The sequence below is a fragment of the Cryptomeria japonica genome, chromosome 4 (genome assembly GCF_030272615.1).
Source record: "Cryptomeria japonica chromosome 4, Sugi_1.0, whole genome shotgun sequence".
In the NCBI taxonomy this organism is placed as follows: Eukaryota; Viridiplantae; Streptophyta; class Pinopsida; order Cupressales; family Cupressaceae; genus Cryptomeria; species Cryptomeria japonica.
The window spans coordinates 295,087,076-295,112,316 of record NC_081408.1 but is presented as its reverse complement, the minus strand read 5'-3'; the positions used below and the strand labels follow the sequence as shown (position 1 = coordinate 295,112,316).

Sequence of the window (25,241 nt, the reverse complement as noted above, 5' to 3'; positions counted from 1 at the left end):
ATTGAATTATTAAGAGATCCAATTAGCTTGAAAGAAAAATAGTAGACAATTTGTAGTGGTAATTAAGTTTTGATACCATTTTACAACTTAGATCTTGTGCTAGAAAAGTAGTAGACAAACTTGTAGTAATGATGAGACAATTTAAAGTAAATATTTTTTAATATATTTGATGTTTGTTTTTTTGACAAAGTTTGTAAACATGAAATTAGTTTCCAAAAAATGACTATCTAATTCTTAAAATACACAAAACATCTAATATAATGTATTTATAATATATGAAAGATATTAATGTATTAGTGCATTCTAAGAACTGAATGACCATTTCCTTCCTGTCATAGAACTTATTTCTCCTCAAAAATTCATACAATATAATCTATAGGCTAATTTAATATGATTACTATAAATTAAATTAAAATAAATTATTTGCGGATAGGCAACCCCCCGTGGAGGTAAACCGCCACCTGAATTGTCTCACGCCGCAAATTCATCATTTCCCGTTGCCGTCGATTTTCCTGGTGGTTTTTTGTGTCAACTCGTCTAATGCGTGGCTAGGGTTTATCCTATAACCGTGTGAGCGCATTTCGATTCCAGCTGTGGTTGACATTAGGGTTTATCCTGTAACCGTGTGAGGGGCTTCCGATTCCAGTTGTGCTGGACATTGTTGTGCCTGCCTGCATGCGTCCTGCACTCCACGCGTTTGCACCATGGCGTCCAAACTCGTTGTCATCCACCACCGCCCCTGCAAACCGTTCAAACCCGTCGGATATTTATATAGACAAAGGACAACAAAAAACAATCCCCAACTGCTGCAGGTCTGCTTTTAATTTGTCTGGCTCGGTTTGAATTTATTTCCCTACAATGTGTGCAACTTCTTCTTTGGTTAGAAATTTTAGGGCATTATTCTGATGCATCGGGCTCAATTGTGTGCATGATCGGGTTTTCTGCTTCATATAGGCATTTTCAAAGATTGCCTGAATTTGTAAGCAATGTGCATTTGGAAGGGGAGACGAGTATCGAATCACTGCCTTTAGATATCTTGGTAAGTTAATGCACTTTATAACTCTTTGGCTTGTTTATTAGAGAACCCACTCTCCATTTAGATCATTAATGGTGAATTAATTTTGCAGAGGTTTTCTTTTAATTGGTTTATGATGCATCGAGTTCTATTGTGTGCATCATAGGTTTTTCATCCTTCATATAGGTATTTTCAAAGTTTGCCTGAATTTGTAAGCAAGGTGTGTCTGAATTTCTGAAACGAGTAAGTTCTTAACCTACATTTTGTAAAATTATTGAAAATCAAAATGTCAAAGGCTCTTTGTATTCTTTAAAATGTGTGGGAGTACATGCATATTACGTGAAACATTTAATCTAATAATTTTCATTTAACTTCTCCATCCAATTAACCAGGAATATCAAATTGTCTTGAGTTGTAACATCATACAAGCCAATAATTTGTTCTAAACATATTTTTATAACCAGTACTATCATGCTGCTAGGATGTACTCAAAACGTATACTATAATAGTGTTATATCAAATGCGCGGGACACATTACACATACCAGATATTGTATCATTGGAATTACGGTCTTCAGTAGTATTAGAATATGAGAATCCCACTCCAACAGGGCTCTGTACATACAACATGTTTTATTCTGCCAAAAAAATATTTATATATCAGCTACAAGATACTTGCAAGCAGAATAAAAGGTAAATGCAAAGGTTTTTCAATGTCACTACCAAAAGCCCAGACATAAATTTAGCTTATGGGAATCCTCCATTTGGAAGTTCATTAGGGAATCTCCTACATTGTTCAAATTTTGTACTTCTAAATTTCAATCTCATAACCAGGCTTCTGAGCAAGCCAAAATGAATATTACCTTTATTCCAAGAGTATTTATTTTGCTCTAAAATGCCTCCACTAATGGGCTTGAAAGGACCATGCTCCATGAATGCCCCAAAATAAACTGATGAGACACCCAACCTTGCAATAATTGAACAAATTCATTACCTTCTGACCTTAACAAACAAAAACATTAGAAATTGAATGTCATAAACAATGTAAAATGGTAATACCCACAAGCAGATAGAACTATCTATATAGAAATAAATTAATTGTTATTACCTCCATTAAACCAGATGGTCAATGGGATAGATGTAGGATTTTTCTTTGCCTCTACAAAGTAATAAAATAAGGCTCTCCCATTTACCTTATTTGTGGTGATATACCCACTATACTGTTTGAAGCTAGTATGGGATGTTAACAATCAATGGAAAGAAAACTTGGGTTACAATGTGAAACTAATTGTTCCCTATTGGTTGCCCAAACCCTTTGGTTTTCCCTGCTAATTTCATTCTCTTCCCCAAGTCAGCGATTATATTGTCAACTTCCTATCTTCTTCATGCATATCTAATCCTCAAATGTATTGATCCCATACTTTTGTTTGCATAAAAAAATGTTATTATTCATTGCGACATGGTATCATCAGTCTTGAGTGATCCAAAATCAGACTTCTTTGTAAAGCTGATAGCTTATATTTGTAGTTGGATTTTCAATTTTCAGATCTTAATTCAAACATTCTCTGCATGCTCAGTTGTGATTGTCTGCTTAGATGTTTGGGATTTCCTTCTGCTCCTTTCAGAGTTCAATTTCTGTTTTTTCTCCAAACTATAATAGTTGGAATACATTATGTCATTGTCTTAAATAAAACACCTTCATGCTGAATTCTGAGATTGTATTTACTCCTTTAGGAGTTCATTGATATTTTATTTTTTAATTTAGAGGCATAATGTTAGTTTAGTGATAAAACAGTAATGTAACTTTGAACGATAGAATTATTTAAAAATCATTTAAATGTTGATCTTGCTTACGTACATATGCTTTTGCTTTTTTAACAATTTAATATGAATAATAGTGAGTTTAGATGCAGTGAAAGTGATATTCCTTGTTTTCTTTTGGCCATAAAATATTCATACGTGCACTTAGAACACTGTTACACCTATTTATATATTTACTATTTGCTCATAGTTGGCACGATTCAAGTTGTTCTGCAATTTCTTCCTTTTCAAAGATACTAATTGTTGTTAATTTGTATTTTCTTCCTCCTTACTTTGATATGCATTGAATGTTAATGTTGTTAAATTACATTTAGTAAAGAAGAAATTTGACCTTATTGTGATAGATAGTATCTCGTTAATTTTTATAGGATAATAAACTTCAGAAGTTAGAATGAATGATATTCCTGCAAGAACTAATTCTGACACTCACCTTCAGGACTTTTTCACATTAGATCTCCATTTGCACTCTAGAAAGACTTACAATTAGACATGAATGTGTTGTCTTCCTATTAATATTATTGTATTTGGGTTTATATCCTCTACCCCTCCTTAACACCCTCAAAGACTAACTCTCTAAAATGCCATCACCATATTAAAAATAAATGAGGTAAGCTCCAAATCGAGGCACATGGCATAAGAGAAATGCCCAAGAAGCACATCATGGAAAGAAGGCCAAAAATGGCATGAAGCACAAACCTCCACAACCAACAAAAATAAAAGAGAACACAACCAAAGAACTATTTTTATCACAATTCATAGGAATATCATCTAGATACATGACAAAACTGATGCAAACCATGCTAGAAATTCCCTCAAAAACCTCCTCAGATTTGCCAGCTTCACCAACATATAGAAATAGGGCAGCAACACTACAAGCTTTTCTAAAAATGTCATCACAATCCTCTTGAGATTCACCACCATTATCATCCCCTTCAGACTCACCATCGCCGTCACTACTCAAAAACCCAAACAAACCATCGACCCGAGCTCCTCCTCACCATTTCCAAAAAAAAAAAATGTTTATCCTTTGTTATCGTTTCTTTTAATTAATTATGATATTAATTCTTATTTTGTCACATGTCATTTTTCTATTTTCATCCCTAGAACCCTAAATCAACCACTAAGGTAAATCTCCCACCTTAAAGATTTCTCACAAAATTTGGTTAGCCTTAGAAGCAACCAAAGAAAGTGATAAAAATGATTTCTCACAAAATTTGGTTAGCCTTAGAAGCAACCAAAGAAAGTGATAAAAATGTTCCAAGGGTGCAGAATGACATTTATCAGTTACATTGGCAATTTATTAATATCTTCCAACAACATTTGCTCACTTTGGACTGCACGTGAAAGCCAAAATTGTATGGTATTGATTGTTCACCTTCAACCAGTTGCCACAATCAGTTGCACTTTTTTTGAAGTATCACAACATGTGATATAGCTATATTCACCATGGACTCCTGTAACAAATAATGTAAAAGTGCAAAATCCTTAACATAAGCTTGGGCATGGATGGATTTCATAAACATTGCCACTTTTGGTTAAGAAATCAGAAGATTTATTATGGCTTAACACTTTCTATCAGGCAAACCATTTAGCTTATGGGAATCCTCCATTTGGGAAGTTCATTAGGGAATCTCCTACATTGTTCAAATTTGGAAGTTCATTGGGGAATCTCCTACATTGTTCAAATTTTGTACTTCTGAATTTCAATTTCATAACCAGGTTTCTAAGCAAGACAAAATGATAATTACCTTTATTCTAAGAGTATTTATTTTTCTCTAAAATGTCTCCACTAATGGGCGTGAAAGGACCATGCTCCATGAATGCCCCAAAACACCAACTGATGAGCAACCTGACCCTGCAGTAATTGAACAAATTCATTACCTTCAGACCTTAACAAACAAAAACATTAGAAATTGAATGTCATAAACAATGTAAAATAGTAATACCCACAAGTAGATAGAACTATCTATATAGAAAGAAATTAATTGTTTTTACCTCCATTAAAGCACAGGTTCAATGGGCTAGATGTAGGATTTTTCTCTACCTCTGCGAAGTAATAAAACAAGGCTCTCCCATTTACCTTATTTGTGGTGATATACCCACTATATTGTTTGAAGATAACATCTTGTGTTTGGACTGACAACTTGGGAATCAGATCAGATTCAAGGGCACCTAAGGCAGCTAGAAATATAGTAGCCATGGACAAAAATTTAGAACTTTCCATCCATTTTATTCATAAATATAATTAAATTATTTTTATAGGAAGGTTAAGGGGAGTGAACTTACAATTGTCTGTGGACGAATAAACTACGCAAGTGGAATATAATAAATCATTATTACTAACTCCCTAGAGTATCTCAATGCCATTACTTAATCTACTTATATAGGCAATAAACATTTACTTTCTTCTAGATCAATAACTAATAATCTTAAGCATTACTCAAGCATAGGTGCAATCATAGCAATACCCATCAATGCCATTACTTAATCTACCTATATAGGCAATAAACATTTACTTTCTTCTAGATCAATAACTAATACCCATCAATGCCATTACTTAATCTACCTATATAGGCAATAAACATTTACTTTCTTCTAGATCAATAACTAATAATCTTAATCATTACTCAAGCATAGGTGCAATCATAGCAATACCCAATGATATGCAACCTACTTAACCATTCATTTATTATGAGATTCTATCTTTCAATGCATAGTCATTTCCTTTTTTTGTTTTAGGTTCAATTTATACACCGAGTCCAAATGTTCCTATTACCATTAACCAACCCTCACTAGACAGTTCTAGTTAGTTAGAGTTATATATGGCAGTTGGGAGTCTCAGTCGGAGTATCTAGTCTAAGTCAATAGCTGGATGATCTCGATCTCATGCCACAAATTCATCATTTCCCGTTGTGGTCAATTTTCCCAGTGGTTTTTTGTGTCATCTCGTCTAACGCGTGGCTAGGGTTTATCCTGTATCCGTGTGAGGGGCTTTCGATTCCAGATATGCTTGACATTAGGGTTCCTATAACCGTGTGATGGGCTTCTGATTCTTGTTGTGCTGGACATTTTTGTGCCTGCCTGCATGCGTCCTACACTCCACATGTTTGCACCATGACATCCAAACTCGCTTTCATCCACCACTGCCCCTACAAACCATTCAGACTTGTCGAATATTTATGTAGACAAAGGACAAAAAAAAACAATCCCCAACTACTGCAGGTCTACTTTTAATTTGTCTGATTTGCTTTGAATTTATTTCCCTATAGTGTGTGGAGCTTCTTCTTTGGCTAGAAATTTCAGGGCATTATTCTGATGCATCGGGCTCCATTGTGTGCATGATAGGGTTTTTTGCTTCGTATAGGCATTTTTAAAGATTGCTTGAATTTGTAAGCACAGTGAATTTGGAAGGGGAGACAACTATTGAATCACTGCCTTCGGATATCTTGGTAAGTTAATGCACTTTATAACTCTTTGGCTTGTTTATTAGAGAACCCACTCTCCGTTTAAAATTTTAATGGTGAATTAATTTTGTAGAGGTTTTCTTTTAATTGCTTTCTAATGCATCGGGTTCCACTGTGTGCATGATAGGGTTTTCATCCTTCATATAGGCATTTTCAAAGTTCTCCTAAATTTGTAAGCAAGGCGTGTCTGAATTTTTCAAACAAGTTCTTAACCTACATTCTGTAAAATTATTGAAAGTCAAAATGTCGAAGGCTCTTTGTATTCTTTAAAATGTGCAGGAGTACATGCATATTATGTTAAACATCTAATTTAATGATTTTTATTTAACTTCTCCAGCCAATTAACAAAGAATACCAATTGTCTTGAGTTGTAACATCATACAAGCCAATGATTTGTTCTAAGCATATTTTTATAACCAACACTATCATGCTGCTATGAATGTACTCAAATGTATACTATAATAGCGTTATATCAAATGCACAGGACACATTACACATGCCAGATAGTGTATCATTGGAATTACGGTTTTCAGTAGTATTAGAATATGAGAATCCCACTCCAACAGGGCTCTGTACATACAACATGTTTTATTCTGCCAAAAAAGATTTATATATCAGCTACAAGATACAATTGCAAGTAGAATAAGAGGTAAATGCAAAGGTTTTTCATTGTCACTGCCAAAAGCCAAGACATAAATTTAGCTTATGGGAATCCTCCATTTGGAAGTTCATTAGGGAATCTCCTACATTGTTCAAATTTTGTACTTCTGAATTTCAATCTCATAACCAGGCTTCTGAGCAAGTCATAATGAATATTACTTTTATTCCAAGAGTATTTATTTTTTTCTAAAATGCCTCCACTAATGAGCTTGAAAGGACCATGCTCCATGAATGCCCCAAAACCAACTGATGAGCAACCCAACCCTAACAAAATTGAACAAATTCATTACGTTCTGACCTTAACAAACAAAAACATTAGAAATTGAATGTCATAAACAATGTAAAACAATAATACTCACAAGCAAATAAAATATCTATATAGAAACCAATTAATTGGTCTTACCTCCATTAAACCACAGATTCAATGGGATAGGTGTAGGACTTTTCTCTGCCTCTACGAAGTAATAAAACAAGGCTCTTTCATTTACCTTATTTGTGTTGATATACCCACTATATTGTTTGAAGCTAGTATAAGATGATTAACACTCAGTGGAAAGAAAACTTGGCTTACAATGTGAAACTACTTGTTCCCTACTGGTTGCCCCAAACCCTTCAGTTTTTTCTGCTAAGTTCATTCTCTTCCCCAAGTCAATGATTATATTGCCAACTTCCTATCTTCTTCATGCATATCTAATCCTCAAATGCATTGATCCCATACTTTTGTTTTCATAAAAAAATGTTATTATTCATTGCCACATGGTATCATCAGTCTTGAGTGATCCAAAATTAGACTTCTTTGTAAAACTGATAGCTTATATTTGTAGTTGGATTTTCAATTTTCTGATCTTAATTCAAACATTCTCGGCATGCCTAGTTGTGATTGTTTGCTTAGATGTTTGGGATTTCCTTCTTCTCCTTTCAGAGTTCAATTTTTATTTTTGCTCCGTACTATAATAGTTGGAATACATTATGTCATTGTCTTAAATAAAACACCTTCATGCTGAATTCTGAGATTGTATTCACTCCTTTAGGAGTTCAATTTTTCTTTTTTTCTCTATTCTAAAATAGCTAGGATGCATTATGTCGTTGTTTAATAAAACACATTTATGCTAATGTTGATACTGTATTTTTTGCTTTAGAGGCATAATGTCAGTTTAGTGACAAAACAGTAATGTAACTTTGAATAAAATAAAATAATTTAAAAATCATTTAAATGTTGATCTTTCTTATGTACATATGCTTTTGCTTTTTTCACAACTTCATATAAATAATAATGTGAGTTCAGATGCAGGGAAAATGACATTCCTTGTTTGCTTGTGGCCATAAAATATTCATCCATGCACTTAGAATATTGTTACACCTATTTATAAATTTATTATTTTCTCACAGTTGGGACGATTCAATTTCTTCTGCAATTTCTTCCTTTTCAAAGATACTGATTGTTGTTAATTTGTACTTTCTTCCTCCTTACTTTGATATGCATTGAATGTTAATATTGTTAAATGACATTTAGTAAAGAAGAAATGTGAGCTTATTGTGATGGATAATATCTCGTTACTTTTTGTAGGATCATGAACTTCAAAAGTTAGAATGAATGATATTCCTGCAAGATCTACTTCTGACACTCATCTTCAGGACGTTTTCACATTAGATTTTCATTTACTCTCTAGAAAGACTTACAATTATACATGAATGTATTGTATTTCTATTACTATTATTATCTTTGGGTTTATGTCCTCTACCCCTCCTTGACATCTTCAAAGACTAACTCTCTAAAATGCGATCACCATATAAAAAATAAATGAGTTAAGCTCCAAACCGAGGCACGTGGCATAAGAGAAATTTCCAAGAAGCACATCATGGAAAGAAGGCCGAAGGCCAAAAATGACACGAATCCCAAACCTCCACAACCAACAAAAATAAAAGAGAAACAACCAAAGAACTATTTTTATCACAATTCAAAGGAATATCATCTAGAGACATGGCAAAAATGATGCAAACCATGCTAGAAATGCCCTCAAAAACCTCCTCAGATTTGCCAGCTTCGCCAACATATAGAAACAGGGAAGCAACACTGCAAGTTTTGCTAGAAATGTCATCACAATCCTCTTGAGATTCACCACCATTGTCATCCCCTTCAGACTCACCATCTTGTTATCGTTTCTTTTAATTAATTATGATATTACTTCTTCTTTTGTCACATGTCATTTTTCTATTGTCATCCCTAGAGCCCTAAATAAACCACTAAGGTAAATCTCCCACCTTAAATATTTCTCACAAAATTTGGTTAACCTTAAATGCAACCAAAGCAAGTGATAAAAATGTTCCAAGGCTGCATAATGGTATTTATCAGTTATATTGGCAATTTATTAATATCTTCCAACAACATTTGCTTACTTTGGAGTGCACGTGAAGCCAAAATTGCAGGGTATTGATTGTTCACCTTCAGCTAGTTGCCACAATTAGTTGCACTTTTTTTTTGCTGTAGACAACATGCGATATAGCTATATTCACCATGGAATCCTTTAACAAATAATGTAAAAGTGCAAAATCCTTAACATGAGCTTAAGCGTGGATGGATTTCATAAATATTGCCAATTTCGGTTAAGAAATCAAAAAATTTATCAGGCCTCAATTATGTTCTGGTTGAGTCCGAGGAGGAGGATGATGAAAATAAGAGGATTGATAGTCAGGACAAAGAAGGGGAGGTTAACCCGATTAAGGATAATTTGGAAACCGTGGAGACCGTGAATACCACTAGACTGCATAATGAGGAAAAAGGGGGTCAAAGTGATAGTGGTGACAAAGACACCATTAAGGCCTTCTGTGAAACCATCACTACTCTGGTGAAGGATATTAATAGCTTGAAAATTGATACACAGGCCATGGCAAAAATTACGGTTGGTAATAAGCCCTTGGCGGAGAATGTTAAAGAGTTAGTGGTCGTTTAGCATAATGCGCAAGCTATTGAATGTATGGTTGGAAAAATCTTAGCCACAGAGAAAAAGGTCAATGAGATGGGAGATAGAAAGGAAATGGACAACAAACTGAAAGACTTTGGCAGCAGAATTGACAAGCTGGAGCACAGTGTCAAGCAGATTGTTGATCAAAATTTCCAAATTCTTAAATCTTTGGTGGACAATATGAACATTTTTATCAACAGGTACGAGAACAATGCAGAGAAGGAAGGTGATAAAGAGCAGGTGAACAAGAAGGGTCATGAAAGGAGGACTAGAGCCAACACAAAGAATAAGGTCAACATCGAAGGTCGCGAGCTGGAGGATATGAAGACCTCGACAAACAACATGAAACAAATGGTTGTTCACGCTGAGGAGATCTTGAATAGTATTTAGTTCCAATTGCTGTCTTTGGTTCTGTCTCTTTGCTGTCTTTTGCTTTCCTGTTGCTGTCTGTTCCATGTTTTATGTAATTATGTAATGTTTTAAGCTATGCCCATCCGGTGGGTTCATTTTGACTTTTTGAAGTGATCAGGCACTTTTTTATGCTTTTCTTTTCTCCTGGCTTGTAAAAGGTTTGGGTACCTTTCAAATACCCGTTTTTACTTAATCAAAACACTTTCTGTTAGGCAAACCATTTAGCTTATGAGAATCCTCCATTTGGAAGTTCATTAGGGAATCTCCTACATTGTTCAAATTTTGTACTTCTGAATTTCAATCTCATAACCAGGGTTCTGAGTAAGCTAGAATGAATATTACCTTTATTCCAAAAGTATTTATTTTTCTCTAAAATGTTTCCACTAATGGGCTTGAAAGGACCATGCTCCATGAATGCCCCAAAACCAACTGATGAGAAACCCGACCTTGCAATAATTGAACAAAGTCATTACCTTCCGACCTTAACAAAAATAAACATTAGAAATTGAATGTCATAAACAATTTAAAATAGTAATACCGACAAGCAGATAGAACTATCTATATAGAAAAAAAATAATTGTTCTTACCTCCATTAAACCACAGGGTCAGTGGGCTAGATGTAGGATTTTTCTCTACCTCTACAAAGTAATAAAATGAGGCTATCCTATTTACCTTATTTGTGGTGATATACCCACTATACTGTTTGAAGCTAACATCTTGTGTTTGGCCTGGCAACTTGGGAATCCGATCATATTCAGGGGCACCTAAGGCAACTAGAAATATAGTAGCCATGGACAAAAATTTAGAGCTTTCCATCCATTTTATTCCTGTATATAATGAAATTATGGTTATAGGAAGGCTAATGGGAGTGAACTTGCAATTGTCTATAGACGAATAGACTACGCAAGCAGAATACAATAAATCATTACTACTAACTCCCTAGGGTATCTCAATGCCATTACTTAATCTACCTACATAGGCAATAAACATTTACTTTCTTCTAGATCAATAATTAATAATCTTAAATCATTATTCAAGCATATGTGAAATCATAGGAATTCCTATCACTCATGATATGCAACCTACTTAACTATTCATTTATTATGAGATTTTATCTTTCAATGCATAACCATTTCCTTTTTTTTCTTTTAGGTTCATTTTATACACCAAGTCTAAATGTTCCTATCCCGATTAACCAACCTTCGACTATTATGATCATCATTTACATACTACGATTAACCCTTACATTAACAATAACATAATTTTTCATTTATAATTAACTTCCACATAATCATTTGTCACATTACTCGAATCTGCAAGATCTTACACCTATGTTGCAAGTTGTAAATCATGCAAATGGAAAGAGAGAACAATACAAGCCATTCTTAACGTTTACCCAAAATTCTACAGTATACCCAAGGAAGAGTCGGAACATTTTGAAACATTTTGTTGGAGTGAATTGCTCTTATATAAACACTTTCAAAATATTAATACTGATATAGAAGTTACCAAGGACACAATAATCACCAATTGGCATCAAATGCATGTAAACAAATATGATGTATGGCACATCATCCGACATATCGAAGAAAATGCTAGCCCCCAAGAAGAAGAAAACAACGAAGATGAAAGGAATATAAGTACAACATCAGAGATGAAGGAGTGAGAACTTCTCTTAAGAATGAGGAATACAATCAACAACAATGTGGACTAACTTGAATTACTAGGCTGACGTGTATTTGACACCAACTATAATTGGGTTAAAACTAAAATACCACATGAATTGCACAATACTGCATCACAATTTACAAATATAAAGAAAACAACCACCCAAGATGAACATGTACCAACAAGAAAGTATACACTCACCAATACGCTATCAACGGAACAAAAGAAAGCACATTTGATAGTCTCAAATCATAACACCAGTGTGTTCAACAAACCATTACACATGATCATACAAGGAACTGCGGGTATAGGAAAATCATACCTGATCAGTTGTATAAAAAATATGTTACAAGAAAATATGCCACAACAAAAAAACCCAATACTCGTACTAGCTTCTACCGGAATTGCTCAACTATAGATTACTACATTCAATTTGAAAATCTGCCTATGCTTTAGTGAACTCTTCTACCCTTTGCCCTAATTATAGGGATTGACAAGCATAAAAGCCTCTTTGTCTTCTACCATAGTATATTTTTCTATTTCAAGGATGCATGACAAGTAATGTACAAGTTCTACAGTAAAAACAGTTCAATGAAAATGGAGCAGTAGCATACATGGGTACCCACCATCAACATTACAAGGCATTAGGCATTCCTAAATTGTTTCCAACATGGCTTTTGTATAAATTATTACTTGACACCATGAAGAAGAGAGCACACAACAGATACATAAATTTTTTAAAACAAAAATCACAATATATAACAACTAATTACATCCTCAATAAGGTTCCTACCCAATGTAATTGTCCCAAAGATCACAGTTGCATTTCATCAAAACATCTCCACAGTTGCATATTACTCTAGCACACCCACCCTCCTTGTCCTCCACACAATTTGAGTATAATGGTGACACTCTTGATCTCTTTACAATCTCATTACATGTTATTATCACTATTGCTGCTTCTACTCAGTGATGTATAATATTGTTATTGAAGGCTTGATACATACACATTGTCTATTATGTGCGTTGTCATTAATGAATCCAACCTTTTATTAAACAGTCGTATAGTGCAATGAATTAGTTTTCTCCTGGTTTCGCAGGAAGCATCCTAATCCCCTGTCTAATGGATGTACTAACTGAAAACGCAATCCAGCTTATGTACGATGGGTCCGTGCTTGTGGCTCCATGTCTCCAAATATCCGCTATATCTAACTTTGGTGATGGACCCGAGCATTGCATTCATTATAGAGTTGATCTGTCAGATGGCGTACATGAACAAAAGGCATCCTTGCCAAAAAAAATATAAGAATGACATAGATTCAAAATACATCTTCCTGAATTTGCATGGCTCCCAGTGAGTCAATAAGCCTACTATTATTCCAACAAAGTTCATAGAACCTTTACATTATAAAAAATGTAGTGATTATAATATTTTATTTTTGATTGTTTAATTGTGTAGGTGGATCGTTATTCTGAACCTAGAAATTGTATGTACAACACATGCTATACTTGGAGAACCGATCTGTAAAATTCAAGTATAGAGCCAAGCACATCCACAAAATGTAAGGGTTCCAAGCAACAAAAAACATTTTTTGGGGTCAAGCCACCTCAAAACATGGGCAACACACTTATGACAATAACTCGTATAAAAAATTTGAATCCCTACCAACCAAGATGGACCATCAAGGGCCGTGTCCTAGTGAAGAAGGACATCTATCACTACAATACAACAAAAGTAAGGGGCCACATTTTTAGCTTTGACATCGTAGACAACGAAGGTACTGAAACACGTGTTACGTGTTTCAATGAACAAGCAAAAACCTATTATGATAACATCCAAGTTGGAGTGACATACACATTATCTGGGGGAGAAATAAAGCCAGCCAATAAAATTTATAACAAGCTCAACAGTGGACTAGAAATAACCTTGGTAGATGATTCAAAAGTTATTGCATGCAATGATGACTCTTCCATACCCAAGCACAAATACGTTTTCACAACTCTTGATCAAGTGGCTACCATAAATAACAACTCAAACATTGACGTTATTGGAATTGTCATTAGTGTCGATATGAGCTCAATGATATGCAGAAGAGATGGTACAAAGGTTCCTAGGCGTACCATTAAGTTAGTCAACATGACTCGAACAAACATTGATATTACATTATGGGGTGCAAAGGCAGAAAAGGAAGGTATTGAAGTCCAACGAAGGCATTATTTACAAGAAATCACTACTCTTTCTATAAGAAATGGTCATGTGTGTGAATTCAATGGAAAGGTAATAGGTACAACATTTAATACAAGCCTCTTCATAGACCCTCTTATAGAGGAATTGGCCCAGCTCAAAGATTGGTACAACCAAAATATTCACACTAGACAAGGAATTGTGCATCAGCTTACTACACCAACTCCCACCCCTCAAAGAATGACGATTAGTGAAATCTGGGCACATGCATCAAATTCAGTGCAACACTTCTATTGCATTCTAAAGGCAATGACACAACAAATAAAATCTAAGTCATTTTGCTATCTAGCATGTCCCACCCAAGTAAATGGAAAACCATGTAAGAAATGATTAGACGAGACCAAAGAAGGAAATTAGTATTGTTCGTAGTATAACATGACCCTCTCTGAGTGTAACTATGGGTACATCCTCTAGACAAACCTATAGGACCACACAAATACAATATGGGCAATTGCATTTGATGAAGGGGCAACAAAACTTATGGGCATGCCCACAGAAACATTATACATGCTTCAATTCGATGACAATGTTGAGCAAAGAACCGTAGAGGTAATAAAAAATGTGACGTATAATCAATTCCTCTTGAACCTAAATGCAAAAATGAAACATACAATAATGAAGAATGGCTGAAGGTTACCATCACCAAGGAAAAGCAACTAGATTTTGCCTCAGAGAGCAATATACTTCTCGAGAAAATAAAAGAAACGTGTACTGATACAAGCCTCTAGCCTTAAACCCAACACACAGTTGTAAATACAGTCAAGGATCTAATTACTCCTAGCCAGTACATAAAACATTCATACAAATAGTCATATTGTTGTTTAAAAATACTATCAAAGGAAGCATACAGTTGTAAACAGATTGAAAATATAATTTACCCCTATATAATACAATATACAATCAATATTCCTTATACCAAAATATATAGATGTGTGTGTGTGCATTTGTGCGCTTGTGTGTGTCTGGTAAAGGATTGTCTGATCTTTTAAGTTATAAAGCTTTACCAATTGATGCTTTTTCATAAGATGAAAATCAATTCTTGTTAATTTGGGAACTCTATTGATAACTTGATTTCAAATGAGTCACATATGCATTCAAAGCTATTTGGAAGTGAAACTGTATATGCGCATATTATTTAATTCATTGAGGAAATTGTCAAACAATTTTTCTGGATGATCAAGCATTATGAAAAAATAGTCTACAAGAAAATATTCACATTAGATAGGCAACACTCTTTGTGGCATTTCGTCAAATAGTTCTTGTCCCTTATCTATGTTTTGAGATCTTGCAAAGGAAATTTTATCAAATAGTTCATGTGCCCTGTGTATATTTATCTTGTTAAGGCATTTTGTCAAATAGTTCATGTGCATTGTTTATGCTTCCACTTTTTACTTCATGGCTACTAGGCGACTGAAGCTAAAACATGATGAAATTTATCTATCCTTTATGCTTAGATGGACACCCTTACCCTACACAAAATATTAGTGTAGCATTATCTTAGGGGAATGTTGGAAATGGGGTTTTACCTTGCAATTACATTGGTTGCAAGTGTTTGAAGCCTACTTCATGGGGAACAATAAAGTGTGAACAAAAGAAACACATCAATTGATTAGATAGAGGAGACGCTTCCTACATGGGATGCACATCCTTTTTGGTACAACCCTGCACCACTATGGGCTTTCCAATGCCCTTTAATAAAATACAAGATGCAACATTGAAACTTTGGACACTTTGCAAATTCTGAATGTTTAACACTCTTAAACTAAAAAAGAATGTAAACTTAATGTATATAATTTAAATTGTTCTCTAGAAGACTCCCTTTGGACTAATGCAAAATATGTAATTTTTGCATTCCAATATGCAATATTCCATGTATATTATATTGTAGTGTTGATATTTAGTTCAAATCTTCCTTGTTAAGATGTTTATGCTTTTCTCGATGAATAGTGCAATCAAATGGCTGAATCCAGTGCTCAAGGAACCACCAATCACTCTAAACAAATGCAAGATCAAAGAGAACTAAGTCAAAAAAGAAGCCAAACGTATTATGCCAACCATAGGGAGAAAATAGCTATACGTAGGAATTTGAAAAGAAAATAACAAAATGAAACTAACCTTGTGAACAAAAAATCTGCAAATGTGACAAATCCTCAAGCTCACCAAAAACAAGTACAAGAATGATATCAAACAAAGCAGTTGGGTTGAATGCTAATGCTAGATTCATGACAGCAATGAAAATCTTTCATAGGAAAATAGACATGTTTTCTAACTTGGAAATATGTAATATATGCAAAGAGTCATACCCAGGTATTCTTTCACACTCATCATGCCAAACCCCTACCTATAGGAGGTGCATTAATGAAAAGGGCGTACACCGGCTCTCACCACTCAATAAAATGGACCCAGGGGAGCAACCTATTATGCTGAAGATATTGACACAAGTAGGAGAAATGATCATTGCTAGAGTGAACCATATATTACAGGTTACCCATACTATTGGAGGCCAATATAAGTACAGTGGCCATACAATTAGCTTCCCACAAGACATACAGAACATTGCAAGTGTGCTGCCACGTAAATTGGGAGACATAGATATCCTTATAGTTCGTAGACCCCAGGCTCAAGGAAACTACTATGATTGTTACGTAAGTAGGGGTCATGTTAGGGATGCATTGAAATACAAAGTGAAATATGACCCATACTATAAAGATGTGTCAATAGATTATAACAACCTAAACCAAATCCCTGAGGAAAGAACAGACGTATCAAACATGCTTCACACCATTGAAGCAAACGGTGATCTAATGGTAGAAAAAAATGAAGATGGCCTTGATGAAGACCAAGTTGAGGGTATGACGACTAATTCATCATCATTTATATCCCACCTACCAAACGAATGCCATGAACTACAGATAATTAAGAAAATACTAGAGTTAGAGGAAACCACAAATAACATCATTGACTGGCCAGAAATAGGATTATCCCCAAATATAATACCAAGGGCCTACTTGATATGGAATTTAGAAAACTCTTCCCAAATAGAATTGGATTACAAATGCAACCAAGAACTAGGGAAATAAAGATGCATGAATATGTATTACACTTAATGTGATTCCATGATCAAAGATTTAGATAACATCCAAGATTCTGATACTACATCTATAACCTTATGATGCGTCATTAGAGCCAATCTCTTGCAACAATTTTCATTTAAAAAAATGCAGAGGAGCACTTACCAACCACTATTGAGAATTTACGCGCACACTTGAAAGATCTCCCTGACTCACAACTAGCTGAGGAATTATTGCACATTGTCTCTTCCATGAGAGGAAGAAGACCATATTGGAACATGTGTCATATGGAATTAACAAACATGATTAACCAATAGGATCTCCCACCCTGTTCTTCACACTAAGTGTAGCTGATACAAAGTGGCCAGACCTCCAACAACTCCTCTCAAATAATATGGAGCTTTCCATGCATTCAAATAAGCACCATCTTGAAAATGTCATTAATAAACCACATAGAACATCATTATACCTACATCAAAGATTCACCATATTTGGTGAAGAAGTTATTGAAAAAATCCTTAGTATTATAGATTATTAGTATAGATATGAATGGAAACACCAAGGAACCGCACATGTACATGGGTTCCTATGGCTCCAAGATGCACCAGACATGGACAAGATAGATTAGGAAAATAACGAAGATGTTGATAAAGCAATAATTTTTTGATAAGTACGTAAGTGCTTAGAACCCTTGTGCCACAACACATAGGAATGACCAGATATACCGATCTCCATGTGATGATCCATGCCTCCTAAACATGATAGAGATTGTAGCCACAAATCCATTAGATGATTATGAAGAGTTAGTGAACCGTGTGCAAAGACACACAAAATGCAGAGAAAGAACATGCTTACGGAAGAAGGGTAGAAAACTAGAATGCCGATATAAAGTTCCATTGGAAGAACATCCTACCTCGATCTTATTATGTGATTAAACAGGCACAAAGAAATATGAACCTGCAAGAAATGATGATAGGCTTAACATCCACAAACCAGAAATGATTTTAATATGGAGAGCTAATATCGATTGCCAACTCGTCATATCACGTGAACTTGTACAGAAATACACTGCCAAATATGCATCAAAAGAAGAGAGAACATCTGAAAGTTGTACTGCTATGCTAACAAGAATATCCACAAATCAACAAAGAGATGACCCAATAGTAGTAGCATATTGAAGATTCATGATAGAGTTTGTAGTAGAATGTGATATCGATGCACAAGAAACTTGCCATATGCTGCAAAAATTACCCTTTGTTGTTTTGTAACAAACTATTTACAACTTTAAATATTGGACGAAAAGTGCTACACCAATTAACTAAAACACAAAATGAGACTATAGTAGAAAATAGTTATTTACGCTCTTATGTGGGCCGCCCTCCAGAGCTAGAGACAATCACATTAGTCGAATCTGCAAGATCTTACACCTATGTTGCAAGTCGTAAATCATGCATATGGAAAGAGAGAACAATATAAGCCATTGTTAACATTTACCCAAAATTCTACAGTATACCCAAGGAAGAGTCAAAACATTTTGAAACATTTTGTTGGAGTGAATTGCTCTTACATAAACACTTTCAAAATATTGAGATTGATATAGGAGTTACCAAGGACACAATAATCACCAATTGGCACCAAATGCATATAAACAAATATGATGTATGGCACATCATCCAACATATAGAAGAAAATGCTAGACCCCAAGAAGAATAAAACAATGAAGATGAAAGGAATATAACTATCACATCAGAGATGAATGAGTGGGAACTACTCTCAAGAATGAGGCATACAATCAACAACAATGTGGACGAACTTTAATTATTAGGCCGACGTACATTTGACACCAAATATAATTGGGTTGAAACTAAAATACCTCATAAATTGCACAATACTACATCATAATTTACAATATAAAGAAAACAACCACCCAAGATGAACATGTACCAACAAGAAAGTATACACCCACCAATACGGTATAAACGGAAAAAAAGAAAGCACTTTTGATAGTCTCAAATCATAACACCAGTGTGTTCTATTGTCATTTTTAGTTTGTTGACATTTTGCATAGAGATTGCATTAATGATATGTTGTCATTGATGTCAACTGAACCAGTAATGGTATTCATGTTATTACTGATATTGTTGTTTCTGATATTGGCTAAGTAACCAGTAAGATGAGATTTGTGAAAGATGTTGTAAACCAGTATGTTAAGTTTGTGAGTTGAACCGGTGTAAATGATTAAACCTTTCTATGCAATGTAACCGGTAAACCCTATCAGTTGTTAAACCCTAACTGATCAAGTTTGTTGGTTTATTATCTGATGAGTGGTAATTATGGAGGCACACATGATCATTATATGAGGATAAGTTCAAATTGTTTTGGCACGCTTGTTTATTGTCTATGGAAGGAGCAAAGTGGATTGCATCTAATGCACAATGCGTGATGAGTTACAAAGTCCGATAAAGTGGTGATCATGGAGAGGTTGGATTTTTCTTGAAGAATGTGAAGAGATTGTCATGATTTCTAAACGGTCAAGATTGTACCAACTTGTTTGTAATCTCGATGATGAGAATTAGGTTTTTGTTGTGTTACCGACCTAATTGATTTGTATTTAAGGTCGATTTAGTTGTTTGTAAAAGTTGTTGGCAAGATTGGTAGAAACCTGTTGAGTGTGTAGTTGCCTAACCAAGGAATGGATCTGAACTTTGAGTGAAGGCATATTGAATCTTAAAAAGATCTGATCAAGCAAATGTAGTGCTATTCAAATAGATCAAGAAAACCTATTATTTTCTAATAGTTATAGAAGAAGTGAAATCCTTTAACCGAGTAAGCTCTAACAAGCTTGGTTACTCATTAAATCCTCTAACAAGGTGGTCCATTAACTTGGATTCTTAAATCCTCCAGCGAGGTTACTCCTAACAGGGTATTGTTCTTTTCATCAAGGCATATTTTTAAATCCCTTAACCGAGTGATTCTTAACTGGAATTAGTTCTTAACAAGACTTATTGTAAAGCTTTAATAGAATTGGCTCCTTAAAGGGCGAACTTCAAAAGAGTTCAAATAACTATCCTTGTGAGTCTCATCTCACCATGGTTTTTACCTATTTGGTTTTTCCATGTATAAACATTTGTGTCAAGTGGTGAATGTTTTCGTGGTTATCATCTTATTTGTTGATTTGATTAACTTATGATAAGGCATGATAACTGGAAGAATTGAGAGATGAATATGTTGAGTTATGATTAAGCATTGTTGATATTTACAAGATTTAAGTTGTTTACTATTAAGTTGTCATAACAGTCAAACCGGTTGATGTCAAGTATTCTTATGAATATTGATCTTGACTGAGATTTGTTTACTCTGTGTGATTGAATTTGAGTTTGGGAAATTTGTATCAGTTTTTCAGTATACTGATTTACCCCCCCCCGCTCAGTATTCTATCGGATACATATTCTTTCATCATACCATCAAATGGTATCAGAGCATCTCAAGTCCTCTTTAATCTAAAATCTTAACAACTTGAGGAAAAGATCTTGCAGATCTTGATGAAGAAAGAAGGTCCGAAGTTATACAAAGATAACTATAGAATATGGAGCGACAAAATGAATATTTACATCAAGAGTCTTGGTAGTCAGTATTGGGATCATACATGAGCTAAGTATATTACACCTAGTGGATTCCTGACTGATGATCACAAGAAAGAACAATAAGAAAATTGCATTAGAGGCTATTATCAGTTACCTATTTGATGTTGAATATGTAGATGTTCATGGTCTTGAAACTGCACATGAAGTGTGGCAAAAACTTGAAGAGATTTATAGCGGTGATGAACATGTTAAGATTGCAAAATAAAGAGTCTAAGAGGAAAGTTTGATGACATGAGAATGTGTGAAGGTGAGAATATCCAGTAGTATGGTCAAAGGATCAAAGAGATAGTTGGTGAAATAAAGAGTGCAGGAGGAAAAGTGGAAGATGCCACAATGATCAATATGGTACTAAGAACCCTACTACCGATCTATGCTATCCAAGTTGCAGCTATTTAGGAGCTTAAATCCCTTGACAAGACAAAGGTAAATCTTGACTCTATTATTGGCAAACTTACTACTTTTGAACTAAATGGCTATGATGGTAGTTTACAAAAATTAGAATCTACATTGAGAGCTTCTGTCTCTAACCCATCTATGAGAAGAAGTAGAGATACCGACCATGGTCACGAATCTATATCCAACAAAGATGTTGATGATGAAGACAACTTAGTGGAACTTGAAGAATTGTTGGCAAAATGACTGCCTAGAGGCATTGGTAAATATAGAGGCAAGCTACCTTTAAAATGTTTTGCATGCAACAAGATTGGTTATATAGCAGCTAATTGCCCTAATGGTGAAAATTAATACAAGAGAGACAAATTTAAGAAATATAAGGGTAAAAGCAAGAGAGATTGTCTTGTATCTATTGATAGTGGTATTAGTGATGAAGAATCTAATGATGATGTTAGTGAAGATATTGTGTTTGTAGCTATTAAGGAAGAAATATCAGATCAGAAGGCACTAGTATCCAGGATGGATAACTCTGATGATTGGATCATTGATAGTGGATGTTCACATCATATAACCAGTGATCGGAGAAAATTTATTTCTCTGAAGGAATTTGATGGTGGTGTTGTCAGATTTGGCAATGACTCACCCTGTATGGTTAAAGGTAAGGGATTCATTTCTCTTAATGGGAAGAGCAGTGCTGATGATGTCTATTGGGTTGAAGGCCTAAAGCATAATCTTTTGAGTGTGGCACAACTTAACGACAGAGGATACCCACTGGAGTTTAGAAATGGTATGTACAAAATCTTTGACAACAAAGGTGAATTGATTGCAACCGGAAAATAGACCAGAGGTAATCTATTTCATCTAAATCTTAAAGTTAGCAATTGTTTGATTGCAAAAATAGATGATATAAATTTTGACAATATTGTTAAAGTAAGCAAGTCTAAGATAGTAAGAGGTCTGCCTCAGCTAGACAAACCAGTTAATTCTCTTTGTAAAGAATGTCAGTTAGGAAAGATGAATTCTTCAACTTTCAAGAGAAAGTCCTTCTCAGCACAGCACTTGTTAGATTTGGATCATATAGATCTATGTGGACCAATAATAACAAGAAGCATTCAAGGTGACATATATTTCATGATCTTCACTGATGATTATTTAAGGATGATGTGGGTCACATTCTTGAAGGATATGAATGAAGATTTTGGTAAATTCAAGGCATTTAGGGCCTTAGCCTGAGAAAGGGAGTGGAAAAAAGATAAAATGTCTGAGAACATATCAAGGTGGTGAATTTACTTATGATGAATTCACTAAGTACTGTGATGAGAATGGTATCAAGCGACAACCTTCTACATCAAGGACACCACAACAAAATGGTATAGTAGAGAGAAACAACCGGTCAATGGTTGAAGCTGCTAGGACTATGTTGATACAAGGAGGTGTAGCAAAAACATTTTGGAAAGAAGCTGTAAGTATAATTGTCTACACAATGAACCGAGTTCTAGTAAAAAGAGGTAAGGACAAGACCCCTTATGAATACTGGTATGGGAGATCACCTAATGTTAGCTATTTTAAGATATTTGGAAGAAAATATTTTATTAAAATAGGTGATTACATAAGCAAGTTTGAAGCTAAGAGTGATGAAGGCATATTTCTTGGCTATTCCACCAAGAGTAAGGCCTATACATGCTTCAACAATCGGACACAAAAAATTGTTGAGAGTGTCGATGTTCGTATAGATGAATGTCCTGAAGTATCAGAAGAAACTAATTCAAAGAAGAAGGATGAAGATCCTTGCATTTTGCTTTTGGTACCTGAAACGGTTAAATCAGAAAATGGTAAAGCAAATCTTGATGTACTTGTTCAACCGGAACAAATAAACTCAAAAGAAGATGAACCTAAAGAGAATGATCATGTTATTCCTAGGTATGTGAGACTGAATCACAGTCCTGAACAGATTATTGGGGATAGGGATGCTAGAGTACTAACTAGAAGGATAATAAGAGAGAACTCTTGCATGATTTCCACCTTTGAACCTAGAAGTGCTAAGGAGGCATTTGGTGATGATCATTGGGTGAAAGCTATGGAGGAGGAGTTAGATCAAATTGAGAAGAACAACACTTGTACCTTGGTACCCCGACCGGTATACAAGAATATTATAGGTACTAATTGGGTGTTCAGAAACAAGTTAAATGAAGATGGCGTTGTAGTTCGCAAGAAGGCAAGATTAGTATGCAAAGGTTATGCGCAAGAAGAAGGAGAAGATTATGGAGAAAATTTTGCACCAGTAGCAAGAATGGAATGTGTTAGAACTTTACTTGCATTTGTAGCTCATAAGAAGTTCAAGGTATACCAGATGAATGTCAAGTCTGCATTTTTGAATAACATATTGGAAGAAGAGGTTTATATAGAGCATCCTGATGGTTATGCATTGACAGATAAGGAAGACATGGTATGCAAATTGCATAAAGCTTTGTATGGATTAAAACAGGCACCTAGAGCATGGTATGAATGGCTTCATACTAATCTGATGAAGCCATGCTTTGCTAGAACTAGTGATGACAACAACATTTATCTCAAATCTGAAGGAGATGAAATAATGGCCAGTGAAGTATTTGTCGATGATATTATATTTGGAGGTAATTATGACATGAGTAATTGTTTTACAGATGAAATGAAGAATGATTTTAAGATGTCATTAGTAGGGGAAATAAAAAATTTCATAGGTTTATAGAGACAACAGATGAAGAATGGTAATTTTCATTACTCAATCCAAGTATGTGAAAGAGGTTTTAAAGACTTTCAGTATGAGTGATTGTAAACTAGTTGGAACCCCAACGGTTACAGGTTGTAAGTTGTCCAAGGAAGATGCATCTAAGTCTGTAGATGAATAGGAATACAGGTCAATGATTGAAAAATTATACTATGTTGTTCATAGTCGATCCAATATTGCCCATGCAGTCGGTATTGTGGCTAGATTTGAGAAAAATCTAAAGGAAGCACATCTGATGGAAACCAAGAGAATTTTTACATATCTGAAAGGTACTGTTGACTATGGGTTATGGTATCCATATGGTGAAAATTTGACTTGAAGGCATACAAAAATGCTAATTGGGCAGGAAATATTGATGACCAAAAGAGTACTACCGGTGGAGCATTCTTTCTAGGAGGAAGGCTAGTTTCATGGCGTAGTAAAAAGTAGAGTTGTACTTCACAATCTGCTACTGAAGATGAGTATGTAGTGGCTTATATGAATTGCACACAAGCTATGTGGATGAGGCACATTTTGGAAGGTTTGAAGATGAAAATCTCAGAACCAATAAAGATTTTGTGTGATAATACAAGTGCAATAAACATTTCTAAAAATCTTGTTTTGTATGCAAGGACTAAGAACATTGAATTGAAGTATCACTTCTTGAGGGAAAAATTTCAATGTAAAGATGTTATCTTGGAGCATGTTTCTACCAAGGAGCAACTTGCAGATATCTTTTCCAAACCTCTAACTAAGACCACTTTTGAGTATCTTAGAAGTCAATTGGGGGTTGTCCCTCTTCATGAAGTTAGTTGAGCATGATGTTGATTGCATTAGTCCTTGAATTACTTGTAGAATCTTACATGGATTGATGAAGAAGTGGATGTATTCCACAGGGGGAGCATCAAGTTGTAGTAAGATATTGTTGCATAGCGACAACAAAATTACATGTTTTTACTTTCACTTAGGCATTGATGTCAAAGAGGGAGAAGAATTATGTGTCTAATTAGGTGAACCAATGACAGGTTGAAGACACACAGAGAAAGGTGAATACTTGGTAATGTAAACTAAGATTTCTATTCACCAATCTCAGCAGCAATCAGAGGCGTTGATATTTGTATTGCCATCAATGCCAAAGGGG

The 25,241-nt window shown here is 34.8% G+C and overlaps 1 protein-coding gene across 9 annotated transcripts in view; it reads left to right on the top strand.

Annotated features, from left to right (window-relative positions):
- The first annotated feature begins 453 nt into the window (after window positions 1-453).
- The window catches only part of LOC131057782 (uncharacterized), a 28,399-nt gene continuing 3,611 nt past the window's right edge, over window positions 454-25,241 (top strand). The window contains exons 1-5 of one of the 9 annotated variants that reach the window (XR_009109050.2): window positions 454-812; window positions 955-1,039; window positions 1,182-1,258; window positions 6,181-6,284; window positions 6,427-8,362. Coding sequence is in view for 2 of the 9 variants with exons in the window: in XM_057991951.2 (XP_057847934.1) it covers window positions 676-812; window positions 955-1,039; window positions 13,102-13,113 (234 nt within the window). In the remaining 7 variants the exon portion in view is untranslated. The other 8 variants (XR_009109045.2, XR_009109044.2, XM_057991951.2 and 5 more) reach the window with 8 other exon arrangements.